The sequence below is a fragment of the Physeter macrocephalus genome, chromosome 8 (assembly GCF_002837175.3).
Source record: "Physeter macrocephalus isolate SW-GA chromosome 8, ASM283717v5, whole genome shotgun sequence".
Classification (NCBI taxonomy): domain Eukaryota; kingdom Metazoa; phylum Chordata; class Mammalia; order Artiodactyla; family Physeteridae; genus Physeter; species Physeter macrocephalus.
This window is the reverse complement of record NC_041221.1, coordinates 58,962,149-58,981,073: the sequence shown is the minus strand read 5'-3', so window position 1 is coordinate 58,981,073 and position 18,925 is coordinate 58,962,149. Positions and strand designations below refer to the sequence as shown.

At 40.5% G+C, this 18,925-nt stretch overlaps 1 protein-coding gene across 1 annotated transcript; it reads right to left on the bottom strand.

Annotated features, from left to right (window-relative positions):
- Nucleotides 1–3,251: 3,251 nt before the first annotated feature.
- On the bottom strand, nucleotides 3,252–10,927 carry LOC102973708 (granzyme A-like). The gene is made up of 5 exons (XM_007123104.1): nucleotides 10,830–10,927; nucleotides 8,085–8,223; nucleotides 6,503–6,644; nucleotides 5,972–6,241; nucleotides 3,252–4,126 (listed from the first exon to the last, which is right to left on the bottom strand). Exons 1-5 carry the CDS (start codon nucleotides 10,897–10,899, stop codon nucleotides 3,965–3,967), a joined length of 783 nt encoding a protein of 260 aa, XP_007123166.1. The 5' UTR covers nucleotides 10,900–10,927; the 3' UTR covers nucleotides 3,252–3,964.
- Between the last annotated feature and the right edge of the window lie 7,998 nt (nucleotides 10,928–18,925).

The following is an 18,925-nucleotide window of genomic DNA, read 5'->3' as shown; positions in this document are numbered from 1 at the left end:
ATTCTTTTTATTTATTTATTTTTTTTGCGGTACGCGGGCCTCTCACTGTTGTGGTCTCTCCCGTTGCGGAGCACAGGCTCCGGACGCACAGGCCATGGCTCACGGGCCCAGCCGCTCCGCAGCATGTGGGATCCTCCCGGACCGGGGCACGAACCCGCGTCCCCTACATCGGCAGGCGGACTCTCAACCACTGCGCCACCAGGGAAGCCCTGTTCTATCTTTTTAACGTTAATCCTCACTCCCTCCTTTGTTAACCCTGGGCTAAGTCTTGTGATTTCCTGCCTTATGCTTTTGTTAGACCTCTTCTTTCTAGTCTGGAATTCCTGCTTCTCTCTTCTTTTGCTTTGCACCTTCACATAAGTCCTGACCTGACCTCTCCAGGAAGTGTTTTGAAATGATGTTACCTGGCTTTAACTCTTGGCATCGGTGTGTATCACCTATTTTGTGTTAATATAACTATTCTAGTTGTTTAAAAAAAATCTTTTATTACTATGTGAATCTTTGTTTATTTACGTTTTAACATGCTTATTTCTTCTGGACAATTCGATTGAGGAGTTGAGGGATATTGGCCTTGCCTTCTCCACGGTGTTGTCATGAGGCTCAGACAAGATGACGTGCTTTTTAGTGTCAAGATGTTATATTTTTTAGTGTCCTTTGGAATGTTTTGCATGTGTCAGCTAGTATATGTTGATTAATTTATTTGCTTTGTCATAAATGGTTTTTACCAATACATACACACTCCCTTCATACCCCTCCGCAAAAAAAAATAATAATACCAAATAAAAGCCTTGATAATTGAAAAGTGGAATAGTAAATACAAGGGGTGTTAGGACTCTCCTGACAAGTTGCCAGTACATTCTGTTCTTTTCCCTGTTTTTAAACTCAGAAAATCTGCTTGGTAGTGCTAGTAATTTTTACCTTATAAAATTTTAGGTTACCAAAAGCTGCAAATATGCTACATTCCTGCAATACACACTCTTCTTCTTTAAGATAATGGCTTTCATTTGATCTTCTTCTTATTTAGCCAGGTATAAACTATAAGAAAAAGTTTAGCAGGGAAAGGAGCAAAATGGTGAGGCCACTTCCAGTGTCCCCCACCATTCTGATGTGGTTACTTCTATCTTAACAATCTCACGGCACTGTGACATGACCACAGATCACTTCTCTCAATTAATACTGGTGTGTGAACAAGGCTCTCATTTAAGAAAAATAACAATATATCTTTTACTGCTGTTAGTTTTGGTGGAAGTCTGGAATATGGTTTCAGTAAAGAAAAAAATGAACTTACAGATAATACACAAAACAGAAGCCTCTGCTACAAAAATTTTGTAATATAAAATTTTTATTGACTAATAAGTCACAAAAAGCACATAAATCTTAAGTGTACAGCTCAGTGAGTGTTTAATTTATGAATAAGATCAAGATCATATGAATAAATCATCCAGATCAAGATGTGAATATTTCTTTCAGCCCCAAAGACTTCTTTGTGTCCACTCAGTCAATACCCCTCCATTATTCTGACCTCGGTCACCATGAATTAGTTTTGCCTTATGCCAACTTTCAGATAAATGTAATCATACTGTAAATATTCTTTCTTTTTTTTTGGTCTGGTTTCTTTTACTCAACCTTAGATTTGTAAGAGTCATTCATATTGTTGCATTCATGCATGACACAGGCATGTAGTTTGGTCTTTTTCACTGCTGTGTAATATTCCATTGTATATACAACAATTGTTTATCCATTTTATTATGAATGGATATTTGAGTTATTTTCAATTTTGACTTTTAAGAATAAAGCTGCTATGGACATCCTCAAACACGTATTTGGTGGAAAAAAGCCCTCATTTCTGTTTGGTATATACCCAGGAGTAGAATTGTTAGGTCATAGCATATGTGTTCATTCAGTTTTAATAGACACTGCCACTTTTCCTAAGAATCTCTACCAATTTACACTTCTACCAGCAATGAACAAGGGTTTCATACAACTCTTTTTAAGTGGACTTCAAAATCTGTAATAAATGTTGCCAGTAGGGAATACTCCATCCATCCTCTTATTGCTATTAAAATCCTAATTAGGGATTATAGCAGGCATCTAAAATATCCTCTTAGAGCATCTCTTTTAGATATCAGCATGAGACTTCACTTTCTAATATAGGGGTTCTCATCCCCAGCTGCATATTAAAATCATTGGGGAGCTTATAAAAAGAATACTTTGTCTTGGTTCTCATCAAATTAAGTAAAAATTTCTAAGGGTGAGACCTGAGCGTTGGTCATTTTAAAGAGCCTGGTAAGTCTAATGGGCAGCCATGGTTGAAAACCAAAGGACAAGTATTTTGGTCAGTCTTTAAGCTATGTTCCTTCATTTGTTTTAAGAAGCTGTCTCTTAGTGTTGCTGTATGTTCTTAGTTTGGATATACCGTGTGTGTGTGTATGTATATGTTTATGTATGTATATATGCACACACATATAAGATTTATATTCCAAAAGGAACTGATGGAAATCAAAGGAATCTGTTCACATAATCTCATCTTGAAGTGGCTACTGGGCTGATGACGATCCGCTAAGTTCAATACGCTGAATAAATATCTTGAGTTTTTTCCCAAAGGAAAATTTCAGGCCACGATTCAACACTCACTCCCTAGTATGAGATGGCAGTCACTGTAACCACCATGTTGATTGGACCTATCCAGACGCAAGGACAAGGGGAACCAAGAAATCACCTAGATAATCCAAGGCTTAAATTCAAACTACTGAGAAAGGAGGCTGACTTTCCTTATATCCTTTTTTTGGCTAGCTAAGTGCCTCATTAATATCCCCTAGAATTTTAATTTCTGTTTCTCACCTGCCTTTGGAAAACACTGTAAGGCATTTTCTGTTTCTACTCCCATCGACTCAGGTTCTTACATATAAATCTGAATAGCAGGTGTTGATGTGGAACAATGGCCTTTGAAGGGCAAACATTTCCTTTTAATCCAAACACTCCAGACTGGCTGTTTCTGTTTCTTGCAGAATTGCTGAGCCCTTCACTGTACTTGTTACTAGGCAGACTGACCTTAGTGTCCCTCCTGCTGGGCCCCACTGAATCAGTGAAGTGAATAATTCAAGCCAAGTTTGCATGTCACTTGTCACGTGGATGACACAGGTGACATTGGTCCCTGATCTCTCCTTTGCATCATCCACAAGGTCTCTATATTACTCTGGTTCACCTTGCTGGTGGAGATATACCTGCTAAAGTTATAGGAGAGCAACAAGTACAGTGATACAAATTGATTTTATTTATGATAAAATTAAGACATGACAGCAGTGGGCATATACCTGGAGAAAACCATAATTCAGAAAGATACATGCACCTCAATGTTCATTGCAGCACTGCTTACAATAGCCAGGACATGGAAGCAACCTAAATGTCCATCAACAGAGGAATGGAGAAAGATGTGGTACATATATACAATGGAATATTACTCAGCCATAAAAAGGAACAAAATAGTGCTATCTGCAGCAACATGGATGGACCTAGAGATTGTTGTACTGAGTGAAGTAACTTAGACACAGAAAGACAAATATCATATGATATCGCTTATATGTGGAATCTTTAAAAAAAAGGGGTACAAATGAACTTATTTACAAAACAGAAGTAGAGTCATGGATGTAGAAAACAAACTTATGGTTACCAGGGGATAAGGGGTGGGGGGGATAAATTGGGAGATTGGGACTGACGTATACACACTACTATATATAAAACAGATAACTAATAAGAATCTGCTGTATAGTACAGGGAACTCTACTCAATACTCTGTAATGGCCTATATGGGAAACGAATCTAAAAAAAAGGAGTGAATATATGTATATGAATAACTGATTCACTTTCCTGTTTACCTGAAACTAATACATCATTGTAAATCAACTATACTCTAATAAAAATTTAAAAAAAAGAAGTAACAGCAAATGAAATGAAATACGGTTATCTAAACTGCATGCTTCATAGTCTTAGCTATCCAGCTGAGGTGTTTCTTTGAGAGAAGAATATAGACGCCAGGTCCTCGAGGGTCTCCGCATTTCCCTGGAAGGCCAAAGGCAGTGATGCCTCTGAAAATGCCTTCACATATCAAAGGGCTTCCAGAATCTCCCTGGGGGAAAACAAGAGAAATGATGAAGACCAGCATCAAATATGACCACTAGCAGAATGGAAGAAATTCCATTTAATGTGAAGCACTTAAAGTGAAGTTAAGACCAACTTTGACTTACTTGACAATTAGTGCTTAAAAAACCAAAATGTTTGGGACTATTCAATAATATGTTCAAATTGGTTTTCTCGATTTGTTTATGAAGCAGCGAGAATTGAAATGAAACTTGTATTATTGTTTGTGTAATCCACTAACTTTGAGACAAATTCTCTGCTTTAGAAACTCTCCTGTTTGTCATTTTCTCAAAATGTTTAATAACTCAAGGGATAAAATAGTCAAATGCAGATTGGCCACTGAGGCAAAGAATAAAAGCCATGTTTTCTAGTTCCTCCAGCAGATAATTGTCTTCCCAAAGGAACAAAACCAAAGCAACGTTTTCCTTCCCCTTCTCAAATAGACAGAAATTGCTACCTCGAGTCTCCTTTTTTTTTTTAATGAGAAAGAAACATTTAATGAAATAAGTTATACAACAGTATCTCTAAAGAGTGTATGGAATGTGAAAGACTCAAAATAAAATTCAACTCATCAATACAGTAATCATTGAAGAGAAAATTACATTTTAAAACTTGTGTTATTAATCTGCCAGTCTATCACCCTATATAGTATCAATGAACATTAAAATTAGACCTTGGAGGTCAATTCCTTCAAACTCCCACAAACACCATTCTTCTCTAGCAAACATCGTTCATTTAGTCAATATTTATGGAGCATCTACCATGTGCCATGAAGTCTTCTAGACACTAGGACTAAATCAGTGAACAAAATAGACAAAAAGTACTGCTCTCGTGGAATTTACATTATTCTTTGCTTTTCCTCCCGAGTCTCCTTTGAGCATCTGATGCTAGATGGATGCTCCCGGAAGTCAGTGATAACACTTTGGAACTGCCTGGTTCCACTAGGAGGGAGGCTTCAGTTAGCTGTAAATCATGCTTTATTCTTGCACGTGAGCCACCCAATATGTGACCTTGTATTCTCTCAAGGAACTTTAGAATCAGCATATTTAAATGTATTTAAGGTCTAGAGACCAGATTGGCTGTTTCTGGCTTTAGGGAGAGTGGGTGGTGCCGGATGAAGGGCTACTGAGGCTTGTACACAGAGTTCTGCAAATGCAAGGCTCTGAGGGCTCAGCTCCATCCCAGTGAAGTGAGAAGTGACAAACCAGTGCTCAGAGCTTCAACCTTTGTCAAGGGTTCTTCTACTCCTATCTTTAAGCAGGGCCCAGTCCCAGCCCTTCTCAGGGCATATGGTAGGGAGGCTTGTGTGTACTTTGGAATGGATCATGCTTGGAAGTTGTTTCCGGGGGTTGAGCTCAGCTCTAGGAAGCTATGGGGTTTACCCTGGAGATCTTCAGTCTGTCTTGGGAATGCAAGCATTTCAGACTTACCTGGTTAGATGGTAGAGGAATTTTTGGGGGGGTGCTCAGATGGGGAAAACATACTGAAGGCCCTAGAGGAACCCTGACTTCAGCTCTCCTCAGTGTTATATATTTTTCAGTTTAGATCTATATATGTTAATATGAAAAATGAGAAAAAATAGCTTCTTAGTGGTTTTCGATATAAAATCAAGAAGATGTAGTAGTTCAACCCAGGCACTAGCATGGTTTATGAAGAACAACTCACCTGAGCTGAGAACATTAATTAATTTGACTGGAGTTTTATCAAACTTCTTTTTAAAAGCACTAGGACGCTGTAGAAGCCAATGTCATGACAAGGCAAAGAGTGACTTCACGTTCTCTACATCTGCATGACTTAACCCAACGGCTAGAGATTGGGATCTTATTTTACTTACATTGCAGGAGTCTCTTCCACCTTGGAGGCTTCCGGCACAAATCATATTCAGTCCAATCACAGGGTTATAATTATAGTGCCTTTGATCGTTGCAGATTTTTCTGTCTATGACGGTGACATTGACCTCTCTCAAAATATCAGACTGAGGTGAATTATTGTGAAACATACCCCACCCTGCAACTCGACACATAGTTCCCGGTTTCACATCATCCCCCAATTTAGGGAGAGGAAGGATAGCCACGTTTTTATTAATTGTTGCTCTTTTGTTCAGCTGTTGGAAGACAAGCAAAAAGTTAACAGAATGAGATAATTAAGAATTTCATCCAATAAAAATGAATTTAAAAACATTAAAATTTCACATTTTTATTTAAATTCTAGCCCAAACCTCAGGGACCCCCCCCCACTCCCACCCCCTTACGCAGCTACAGTCTGTAGTTATCAGGGCACTGAGAAAGGTTTCCATGTAGGTGGCCAGACTGTAGGAGCTTCTATGACTTTTAAGTCAATCAAAAATATAATCAAAGGTTCGTACCTTTAGAAGTTTAAGATCACCCTCATGCGTGTCCTGGTCATAGCATGGATAGGGAAACTCTTCCTTAACGAACATGATCTGTTTTTCAGGCTCTTTCTTGGTTATTGAGTGAGCCCCAAGAACGATCTGGGATCTTCTTTTCCTGAAAACAGACACAACACTATTAATTTGGTTTACTCTTTAAATCAGAAGCTGAGCATATTATGTGCTGATCAGTTTCATTGTCCCATTTGTAAATATGCTTGCTGTGAAAATAATTGTTTGTGGCTCAGAAAAAAATGTGTACTTTAAAGGATAAAAAGTGAATTGTTTATGAATTTATCATTACCATTATCATCGTGATCACCTGCAGCTTATTTATAACAAGCTAAACTAGTTTCATTGAAAAACAAATGATAAGAGAATTCCATGGCAGCTAAGCCAAGTCTTGGGATCTTTGTTGGGGTTTTACTGCTGTCCCCTCAACCTTCCTTTAGTTGTAATAGAGAATCAGGTTACAGATGACTGGAAAACAGAGGTCTCAGTAGTCTAGAGACAAAAGCAAAAGACACTCGATAGTTGTAGACTAATGCACTGAAGAAATCTTTGTAAGAGAACAGCAGTCTTAAATGGGAAAACTTTCAGAGATAGATTGCTTAGTGGAAGACCCTATTTGCATGGCATTGAGTGTGTGTTTGAGGGGATGGTGGTCTGCAGGAGGGTCCCAGCATTCTTTCCTCTTATTACTCCATGCTAAAGGTTCATTTTGGTTAATAAAATCAAGATACTCTCTGATGCATTAATGATGAAGGCCATTATCACTCACAACTTAGGTATAAACTACACCAACCATATATTCACATTGCTGTTTTTCCATTACACAGCTGATATTAGTCTCACTTAAGACATTAGAACAGTGCTTTCAGTAGACTATACTTTGATGATGAAATGTTCTATAAATCTGCACTGTTCAATATGGAGCCCCGTGTAGGCTACTGAGGACTTGAAATGTGGCCAGTGAGACGAGGACCTAAATTTGTAATTTGATTTCACTTTAATTAATGTAAATGTATATAGCCATAGGCAATTTACATAGCCAACGTGATAGTGGCTATCATAATAGACAGCCCAGGTTTAGAGGCTTGATTTAGGGAGCGGAGAAAAGACCAGCCCTGGAAGAGGTTTGAAGGCAGTGGTTGACGGTGGTTAAGAGATGGCTGAAGGCGTGAGAAGTTCGTAAGAAAAACAGGAAGGCATTCAAAAGAAGCTTTCTCTACTTGACAGTGGCGCTCAGGCCCCTGAGGGGACACTGAAATTTTCACCCTTCCACACCATCATGAAGTCAAGATCAGAAGCAAAGACTTGCAGTACCTGAGCCAGGTGGCTCTAGGGGAGCTCTTCCGAAAGAGCTCTGGATGCTGCTTCCTCATTGGTCTGATTCTTTGGGGCTGAGTCTGGGCTCAACTGTCTTTTGGGGTAAAGCAAGTTGTCAAAGATGTAAGCGATGTAAAGATCCTGTAGCTTTAGTGGTATTTACTCTCTTCATTAATATTCCCCCAAGTTAGAATATCTCCACAAATGTTTTTTAAACCCAAGCACTTACAGGTTACAGTGAGCTGCAGTCAATACCCAGTCTTTTGCAATCAAAGCCCCAGCACAGATATTTTCCCCTTGAAGTAGCACCATGTAGGGTCTTGAATGAGGAGTCACTGGATTTCCTCCAATAATTTTTACACAGAGATCTGTTAAAAAGAAAAAGACAAGTCATATCAGTGACCCTTCCAAAGAGTTCTACCTAAAGCCATGTTTCTAAGACTAGACATGCATTTCCCACTTAGAGAGGAGGGGAGATGAGAGCATCCTCCCCATCTTCATGTGGATTTCAGATATCTGAATGTAAATCCTATTCCTGCTGGACTTTCTGAGAAGGTCCTGCTCTTTCATCCACAGAAACCATGACGTTGGCCGTTCCAGGGATTATCAGTCTGGAAATCTGTCACAACCGCTGACCTCAGGCCTCAGGGCTTGCAAAGGCAGAGAACTGTGCATGGGTTTATACCAGTAACAGGTGCACAAGGAGCCGCTGGTGATGAGGACAACCTTGAGTGCTCTCCCAGACCTCTCCCTTTCTGGCTAAGTATTAATTTGGGGAAGCACAGTGGCTTTTAGAAGCTTGAAAACCACCCTTTTTGCCCCAAGCCCTTGTAAAACCCCACAGCTTACACACTGATATTAGTACCTTTTAGCTGTGACCCTACCCTTGAGTTCTTTGGTCATTGTGAGACTTTTGCTTATTGAAATTTGCACTCTTCTCATTCATAAATTGAGAGAATAATATCTTTTGCACCTGAAGCTCCCCTTCAATCTCCAGACTGAACCACATGGTTTAATCTAAGCCCTTTTCCAATGAAGAGAGGAGAGAAGATGCTATAGGGAGAGAATTCTGCCTTAGTCAAATTTCTTTGGTGATAGAACAAGAGTAGAGATTCACTATTAGCGAACAGTGAGACCAAAGCACGAGGCAAACCAGACATGTTGGTTGAGAGGATCTTGTGCCCGTGTGGTATACTCTCAGCACCACCTTCCTACACCAGATGTTCTTGGATTCTCCCCAAACATTTCTCCTGACCATTGGCTGGGACTCCGGTTTCCTTCAATAGGGCACAGTGCCTGTTACTCCATTATTAAAGCTAACTCATTGCCAGATTTACAATGAGGTGTAAGTGATGAGAGTGGGGGAAGGGGAAGTGGGTGTCCAGAAGGGCTCTCGTTTCCAGAAGGGAGTTGGGAAAGGGAAGTCCTAGGCTCTAGAAGTCAAAGGATAAGGAACTTAGAGAAACCAAGATAACTTCACCTACATCTCAATTTTCCTGGGGTGTATCACAAATAGATGGATTTCAAAGATGCATCTTTGGACCGTCTGGGCTGCAGAAATCATAAACTCAATATAATACTTCATTTTGCAGAGTCCTGTGTTTGGTGGGCACACATACCACCTCAGAAAAAGTCCCCATATCCCACAACCTAGGATTCGGGAACAGGACTTAGAGCAGGTGAGAAGCTTTTAAAACTAGCAATTCTTGGTTCCCACCCAGAATCACAATAAATTAAAATCACTGGGGCTGGGATATCAGCATTGTTTCAAACCCTCCAGAGGATTCTAACATGTAGAAGGATTGAGACCTCCCGTCTAGAGCATCAAGTCTTGCTTTGCTGCGTCTGTTCCTTTTAGGGACCCGCATTGCTCTCTCTGACCACAGGAGATAAAGAGTAAGTTGCTTTAGTTGTTTCCTTTGAAGAAAAGATATGATTGGATTTTTTTAATCTGCTCTGTTTTCACTGTTGTGGGGGATTTAACATGCCCGAACATAGTTGTGCTATGCCATACTTATAGTACTCTGCCCACACTTTTGTTTCTAATGCCCTGCAACCTTATTATTTCTAAAACTTTTAGGTGCAAGATAAACCAGAGAATGTCCTTGGGAATTTTTGGTAAGATAGGTTGTTGCATCAGCCCCTGCTCACCACTTCCATCTCCAAAAGCTGCCAGAATGTGGGGAAAACCCATGGCTGGTCCACACTTGTCAGCACAGTTCAGCCTAGCCCCAGAGTACTTTTCACTGCCTAGAAAGTTTTTAAGGAACATCTAGAGCTACCCAGGGGCTATTACCCTTCTAGTGATAATCCCATGACTTTTGCAGCATTTCAAACGGATGCATGTGCAACTCACACAAAACCAGGCAAGTTGGTTACTACTTAGTACGTCAAAGAATAAGCTTAATACAAAATACTATAGCACTTCCAAAGAGTCAATGCGGGGATGCTCCCAATGTCCTAATGTATTCCCAAGGACACACTAACCTAGAGAAGTAATGATAAATATTCGAATCATTCCTGATTCTTGGGGTGTGTCTAGGTCAGGTTTAAAAAATATATATTTATTTATTTATTATTGAAGTATAGTTGATTTTGTCATTAATGCTATCTATGCATTTTCTGCAGCAAGAAAGGCTGAGGCATCACTATTCCTTCCCTGAAAGGTCCTATTTGTTTTCCTAACTTAAGAACTTCTTGTTTGTTTGTTTACTTGTTTTAACAGTGTCCTTTCTGGCAGTTTTCAAGCCACAAGCTGGCAGCACTGGTGGTTCTATTAGCTTTTGTAAAGGAATTGTAAAGAAGAAAGAAGCATGTTTTTCTTTCTAAAATAAAGATATCTGTAGGATCCAAGAAAGAATGTTAAGGCTTGTGAGAAAAAATATCTCCTCTGAGTACACTTAGCTAATACTGCCAAAGAGTCTGCTCCATTTTGCTTAATTGCTATAATGGAAATGACAAGAATCAGTCTTACCTTCAGGAATTAGAAGGAGAAAAATGACCATTGAGAGAGTGGCTGCCAGAAAGGTAGAGGAGTTCCTCATTGTGGCTGGTGTCCCCACATCAATCAATGTGAAAATCGGTTTTCAGTTCTTGACTGGCTCTTATTTATATGTCGAGAGTACAAAGGATGTGGTTTCTTTGCTTTCTTTCCAATTTCAAAGTTGAGTATTAGGAAAAAAAAAAAAAACAAAAAACCACAAGTGAGAACAGTGAGTAATCACTCATCTGCCGGCATGCTTTCCTTGGCTAGGATTGCTGAGGGGAGAGGGTTGCAATTCTACAGAGCGGGTGGGGAAAATGGGCCCTCATTGCCATCAGAACATAGTTTACAAGAAGAGACTCCAAATGTTTCAGCTGAGATTTTGAGGATTCTAGTTTTCATCAGCAGCAACATTATCTTTTCTATCCACAAATGAAAGCTCTTTAGAGACTTAAATCAGAGATTTAAAATTGGTCACCTAAAAGTTGGTCAGCAACCAAGTGTCTTTCTAGTGATCTCCTTGGATCTTGCAAGGATTAATCAGCCAAGGGCATGTGGAAATATCGGATGGAGGCTTATTTATTCATAAGCTCCTGCCTGGATTTTCCTTCCCCACTTTGTGGAGGGTAACTTATTGTGGCCCTGTCTGGAGTTTGGCAGGTGGGGACAGAGGTTGGGGGGGGGTAGGGAGGGTTGGCTCTTCCCAGTCCCCTGATCGTGCTTCCCCTGATCATTTGATTTTACAACTTTAGACATATGGAAGTATCTCTGAGTTGCTCCTTCCTTCCTCCCTTCCTGTCTCTCCCTCCTATCCTTCCTTTCTTCCTTCCTTCCTTCTTTCTGGATTTAGCTAAGAAAGGAAAATGGGAGTCAGACATGGCTGTTTTGTTCCAGTAAGGAAAGTGTCTCACTCTAAGAAGGATCATCCTCAGTCCCTGAGGAACAGTATTCAGTATGCTTTCTATTAGAAATGTCTTTAGCTCTTTTTCTGAGCTGAGGATGTGGTCTTTATTATATGACATGTATATGGTCATACGTTCGATCAGGATGTTTGGTGTTAACCAGCCATCCTCAGAATTAACACCCCGATGACTTCAGACTCAGAAGTTGCTTTTTCAGAAATCACATGACCTTGGAAGGAAGCCCTACTGAGACACCTGTGTTTCCTCTTCCCAGATATTACTGGTGCATCAAAGATGAATCATTTTCAGTAAAGCAGTGGGATACCCTGCTTCTGTTTTTGGTGAATAATTTTAGTGCAGACTTTTTAAAAAATCAAATTTTAATTGACTACAGCTACTGAAAATTTCCTAAAGGAAACATTGATAATTCTGTTTCTTTTTATGTGACTGTGGTTACCTTTCCTAGTCTCATGTTGACTTTTAACAGCTTTCTGAGATATAATTTACATACCATCAAGTTCACTCGTTTGAAGTGTATAATTCAATGGCTTTTAGTGTATTTCTAGAGTTGTGTAACCATCACCATAATCTGATTCTAGTACCTTTTTATCATTCCCCGAAGAAGCCTCATAGTCATTAGCAGTCACTCTGCATTACCCTCCTTCCCCCACTCCCCTGCCCTAGACAACCTCTAATCTACTTTCTGTCTTGCCTATTTTGGACATTTCATATAAATGGAATCGTATAATATGTGGTCTTTTGTGACTGACTTCTTTCACTTAGCATAATGCTTTTGAGGTTCATCCATATTGTAGCATGTATTAGTGTTTTATTCCTTTTTGTCGCCAAATAATATTCCATCATATGGAAATATCACATTTTATTTACCATTTCAGCAGCTGATATACATTTGGGTTGTTTCTACTTTTTACCTATCATGAATAATGCTACTATGAACATTTATGTACAAATTTTTGTGTGGACATATGTTTTCATTTGGGGTGTGGTCATAAACCTAGGAGCAGGATTACCGGGTCATATTGTAGCTATGTTTAACATCTTGAGGAACTTCTAAACTATTTTCCAAAGTGGCTGCATCATTTTACATTCCCATCAACAATGAAGGTTCCAGGTTTCTAAATTATTGCCAGTGCTTGCTATTAGTATTATTTTTTATAATTGCTATTCTAGTGGGTGTGAAGCAGTTTCTTATTGTGATTTTGATTTGCATTTCTGTAATGAATAATGACTAATGTTGAGTTTCTTTTCATGTGCTTCCTAGCTATTTGTATATCTTATCTGGAGAAATGGCTATTCAAAAATGTTCCTTGTTTTTTGACTGACTTATTTGTCTTTTTATTATTGAGTTGTAAGTGTTCTTTATATGTTCCGGATATGAGTCCCTTATAAAATAAACGATTTCCAAATATTTTCTCCCAGTCTGTGGGTTGTCTTTTATTTCTCTTGATGGTGTCTTTTGGAAGCACAAAAGTTTTAAATTTTGATGAAGTCCAACTTATCCATCTCTTTTATCACTTGTGCCTTTAGTTTCACATGTGAAAAAATCACTGACTAACCCAAGATCACAGAGATTTACTCTTAGATTTTCTTTTGAGAGTGTTATAGTTTTAGTTCTTACTTTTAGGTCTCCTTTTTAATTAAAATTTTGTCTGGTTAAAATTAATTTTTGTGTGTGGTTTGAGGTAGGGGTCCAACTTCATTCTCTTGCATGTGGATATTCATTTGTCCAAGAATTATTTCTTAAAAAGACTATTCTTTCCCAAGGAATTGTCTTGATCCCTTTGTCAAAAATCAGTTTGCCATAAACGTTAGAGTTTATTTCTGGACTCTCAATTTATAGCATTATCTATCCTTATGTCAGTACTGTATTGGCATATGTCCTTATGCCAGTGCCACACTATCTTGATTACTGAGGTTTTGTAGAAAGTTTTGAAATTGAAAAGTGTGTGTCTACTAACTTTCCCACTAACTTTGTTCATTCTAACAATCTTTTTCAGATGTTTTGACTATAAAGCATAAATTCTAAAAATTGTGTATTAAGGCTATTTATTTACGTTCTTGGGAAAAATTTTAATTTATTCCAACTGTGAATGAGCCATTGCAATATTGTAAGCCAGTAGTTCTCAAAGTGTGGTTAGTGAACCCCTAGGGGCTCCTGAAACCTTTTCAGGGGTCTGCAAGATTAAAATTATTTTCATGATAATACTAAGGTGTTGCTTTTTCATCTGTGTGTTGACATTTTCACTGATGTCACAAAGGGAAAGATGGATAAAACTGCTGGTGCCTTAACACAAATCAGTGCAGTAGCACCAAACTGTACTAATGGTCACTGTATTCTTCATTGTCAGACACTCTCAGAAGAGAAAACCAGTTTCAACTAAGAATTTCTTTGACAACTGATGGGAACACACTGTATAGCACAGGGAAGGCTACCTAATGCACTGTGGTAACCTAAATGGGAGGGAAGTCCAAAAAGGAGGGGATATATTCATGTGTTTGGCTGATTCATTTTGTTGTGCAGTGGAGGCTAACACAACATTGTAAAGCAACCATTCTCCAATAAAAATTAAAAAAAAAAAAAGAATGTCTTTGATGAGACAGTAGAAACAGGAAAATTAAAAAAAAAATTTAACACATCTTTACCCTGTAGTAAATGTCTCTTTAATATTCTCTGTGATGTGGGAACTGTGCAAAATATGCAGGAAGCATGTTGGCTACACATTAAAGTACGATGGTTGCTTTGGGGAAAAGCACTGGTGCAATTGGTTGAGCTGTGAACTTATCTATCTCTTTCATGGAATACTATTTTTATTTGAAAGAATGCTAACAGACAAAATATGATTATTCAGACATGGGTATTTGACAGACATTTTCTCAAACATGAATGAAGTGAGCTTGTCACTTTATAGAAAACAATTGGCAATGTGTTGCTAATGATAAAACTAGAGCTTTCAAGTGAAAATTAGAATTTTGGGAACACCTGTGTCTGCTATCACGAGCTTGACATCTTCCCAACACTTAAGGCCTTTCCCAATGAGATGGTAGTGATATTAACAAATGTATTTTAAAAAATACTGTGCAATGAATGTGTCAACATTTGGAAAATCTACATAACTCAATGAATTGATATTTTTCAAGAGAGCAATGCATGCTGTTACATGCATTTGTATTTGAATTTGCTGTCCTCTTTCCATGGTCATAGAGGAGTGAATCACCTATTGGGGAAAAGGCCCGGAATCATATTGATTGATACATTACGTAAATATTTATTGAATGCCTCTCAGGTACCAGACACAGTGCTAAATGCTGGGGATAAGAAGCAAAGATGAATAAAACAGATTTAATCTTTGCCATTATGGAGCATAGAGTCTACTAAGGAAGAAATTTATAAACATGTGAAATGATTTTAAATTGTTGTAAGTAACATAAAGGAAAAAAATTGGGTGCCGAAATGAAGAATACTAAGGGACGGTCTGTCTCAGAGAAGATGAGCAGCTGACGTTAAAGCCCAGACCTGCCGGATGAAAGGATGCCAACCTGAGAAAACCTAGTTTGTGGGGAGTGAGTGTGTGTGCATGCGTGAATGTGAGTGCCTGTGGGGATGGCGACGTATGTGAGAGTGTATGTGTGAGGGCAGGTGGGTGGGCACAAAGCCTGGTGCGTGTGTGTGTGTGCGTGTGTGTGTGTGTGTGTGCGTGTGTGTGTGTGTGTGTGTGTGTGTGTGTGTGTGGAACTGAGAGAAGAATATTGGCACAGCCAGAGTGGAGTGAGCGAGGCAGAGACTCCAGCTCGAGCAGGGCTTTATACACGGTGGGAAGTTGAGATCTGTTCTCAATGTCTGTGAAAAGGCCTCTGTTAGAGGATATTTTATTTACAAACTTTTGGAACAGGGTGATGTTCTTGTCCACTCCGCTCATGACAGATCGAGGAAACCAAGTCCCAGAGAGCTTGAATGGTTCCTTCAGAGTCCTGGGGTGTGTCAGAGGCAGAGTGAAGATCAGAACCTCTGTCCCAGGTTCACTGCTCTTCTTACTCTGCCAGTCAGGGCTGCAGAGCAATCGCTTCTGTAGCTGGGTTTCTGCTTAGAGAAAGTACAGTTCTTTCTTGTACAAGTTGTCTCAGTGTTCTCAGTGGGGGAGATTGCTCAGGGCTGAGTGCCTTGTAGGTAACAGGCATTCAATATTTGGAATTGTCTCATTGGATACACAGAAATGTCTATTTCTACATATTTTAAGGAAGAGATAATTTAGACTTGGAGAGGGAAGGAGCAGGAAAACTGACATTTCAGAGAGTATTTTCTTGTAAGTAAGGCTTCTGAACCGCTCCAGGCTTCAGCATCCTTCTCTACATAGTGAGGGAGAGAGTTGGACTAAGTGCTCTTTGGGGCCCTTCTAAGCTTAACAGTCAGTGAATATACAAGGCCAGGGTGTGATTTCTGAAACCACTGTTTTGATCACTTGGGGTTCTTTCAGCATGGGCTTTATGCACACTGGGTTTCAGTGAGTGGAGGTTGCTGGGTGTGCCTTCCAGGCACTGTACTTTGAACAACATGGGTTTAAACTTCGAGCGTCCACTTATACGTAGATTTTTTTCCCCACTAAATAAGCACTACAGTGCTACTTGATCCTAGGTTGGTTCAATCCGCAGATTCGGAACCGTGGATATGGAGGGCCAACTCTAAAGTTACACATGGATTTTCGGCTGTCCAGAGGGTCAGTGCCCCTAACCCCTGCTGTTGTTCAAGGGTCGACTATAAAAAAAGGTCAGGGTAAGGGGGAGGGAGCATGAATTGGATGTGTGCGCGATGCGATTTTAAGCAGGGAAATTTAGGAAGGTGTGTTGAGAAGGTGACATTTTAGCAAAGATTTGGAGGATGGTAGGGTGCTAGTCATGATGATATCGGGGGGAACTTTCCAGGAGTAGGGGAAAAGTCTTAAGTGGGTTCCTGGTGCGTATGAGGAAGAGCAGGAAGGCCAGCATGGCTCGAGAGAAGAGAGGGAGGGGATCACAGAAGGAAACGAAGTCAGGGGAATGCTGGAGACAGAACTGTGAGGGCCTCATGGGAGCTTGACCCCAAGAGAAACAGGAGCCATTGCTGGGCTTTGAGCAGGGGAGAGACATGAGCTGAAGTGTCTGAACAGGATCACTTTGGCTGCTGTGCAGGGAGCAGACTGCATGGGGGCAAAGGGAGGAAGTGGGAAGGTTAAGAGGTGATTGCAGTGATTTAGGACGGAGAGGCTGGTGGGCTGGACCCAGCAGGTAGCAGCAGAGGTCACAAGATATAGTCGGATTCTGGATATATTTTGAAGGTAGGGCAGGTAATATTCCCTTGCAGAATGGATGTGCAGTGAAAGAAAAAGAGAAGAGTCAAAAAGACTCCAGAATTGTTGGTCTGAGCAACAGGGAGGATGGAGGATGGAGCTGCCATGAAATAATGGGGAAGTCTAGAGTTGACGCAGGTTTGGAAGGGAAGATATGAGGTTTGCTCCAGACAGGTTGCGCTTCAGATGTCTGCTAGACACCCAAGTGGAGCTTTAGAGTAAGGCAGCTGGCTCTAGCAGCCTGGAGTTAGGGAGATGTCTGCGCTAAAGACAGATTAGGAATTATCAGCGTGTAGATGGTGTACCATCTCCAGAGTCGTAGAGCCTAAATGCCATGGGAGAGGGAGTGAGGATGGAGAAGAAAAGTCCCCAGATTTAGCTGCGGGTCACCCCAGCATGAAGAGGTAGAAGAGAAGAGGAGGTCCAGCAATGGGGACTGAGAAGGAGGGACCTGTGAAGTAGGAGGAGGGCCAGGAGAGGGTGGCGTGCTGGAAACCAAGTGAAGAGAGCACTTCAAAGAGGAGGAAGAGCTCCACTGTGTCAAATACTGCTGGGAAGGCAAGTAAAAGGGGACTGAAAACTGACGATTGGATTTAACAAAATGAAGCCCTTGACGAGCCGTTTCTGTAGAGTGTGGGGCAAAAGCCATATTGCAGTTTCAGAGAGAATGGAAGGAGAGAAATTGGGGTATAGACATCTCATTTGAGGAGTTTTGACATAGAGCAAAACAGAGAAATGGGGGAAATGCCTGGAGAAGGAGTCTCGTTTTCTTTTTTTAAGCTGGGGAGGGTAGAAGCATGTTTATATGCTTATGGGAATGGAAAAAATTGAGGATGAGGTGGCGGGGTGAGGAGGAATGCAGAATTGCTGGAGCTGATGTCTTGGAGTTGGTGAGAGGCACTCCTGAAAATCCATGTTGCAGTTTGCTCTCTGCTGAAGCTCTGGAGGCCTAACCCACGTACCCAAACTTGGAGGAGAGTAATGTTTAAAATGGAGAGCAGATTTAGCACACTATCGTGTGACAGAAGAATGGCATTTTTCACTTGCTCTGGGCACATCTTCTCTCCTCGCAAGGCACATCAGCTTGAAGGCAGAAGATTGCTTGGTTAGATAGGATTTTATAACTCCCCTAACTCCTACCCCGAATCTGAAATCACATTTCCTTCCAGTAAGACTTCTGCCTTGCTGATCTAGTGCTGTCTCTCTCAAAGGAGCTGACATCAGGCCTCCAGAATCAGCATACCATAATTCTGCAACAATAAGCACTGACAAATGATTCTTCGTTTTCTCTCCTTTTTCAGAAAGTGGTCTGTCCCTCCTGTCTCTTTTCGTCAGACATACTGGTGATAACAGAGAGGATTAGATTACAGAATAGCTTTCTTCAGCTACTTCTCAATCTCTAGGATGCCCTTTGGAGATACTGTATGATTTGTCCTCCTCAAGTCTATTTAGTGGGCTCTTGACAACTCCTCCCTTTGGGTGGGATGCTTGGGTAACCCCTGTGCAACCGTTGAAAGTTGCTACTTCTAGTTTCAGTCTTAGAAGACAGACAGCTCTTTTTTTTTTTTAATTGAGATATAATTCACAAAGCATAAACCCGGCCATTTTAAAGTGTACAATTCAATGGTTTTTAGTATATGCACAGGGCTGTGCACCCATAACCATAATCTAATTCCCAAAGATTTTCATCACTCCAAAAAAGGAAACCCCGGGGCTTCCCTGGTGGCGCAGTGGTTGCGCGTCCGCCTGCCGGTGCAGGGGAACCGGGTTCGCGCCCCGGTCTGGGAGGATCCCACATGCCGCGGAGCGGCTGGGCCCGTGAGCCATGGCCGCTGAGCCTGCG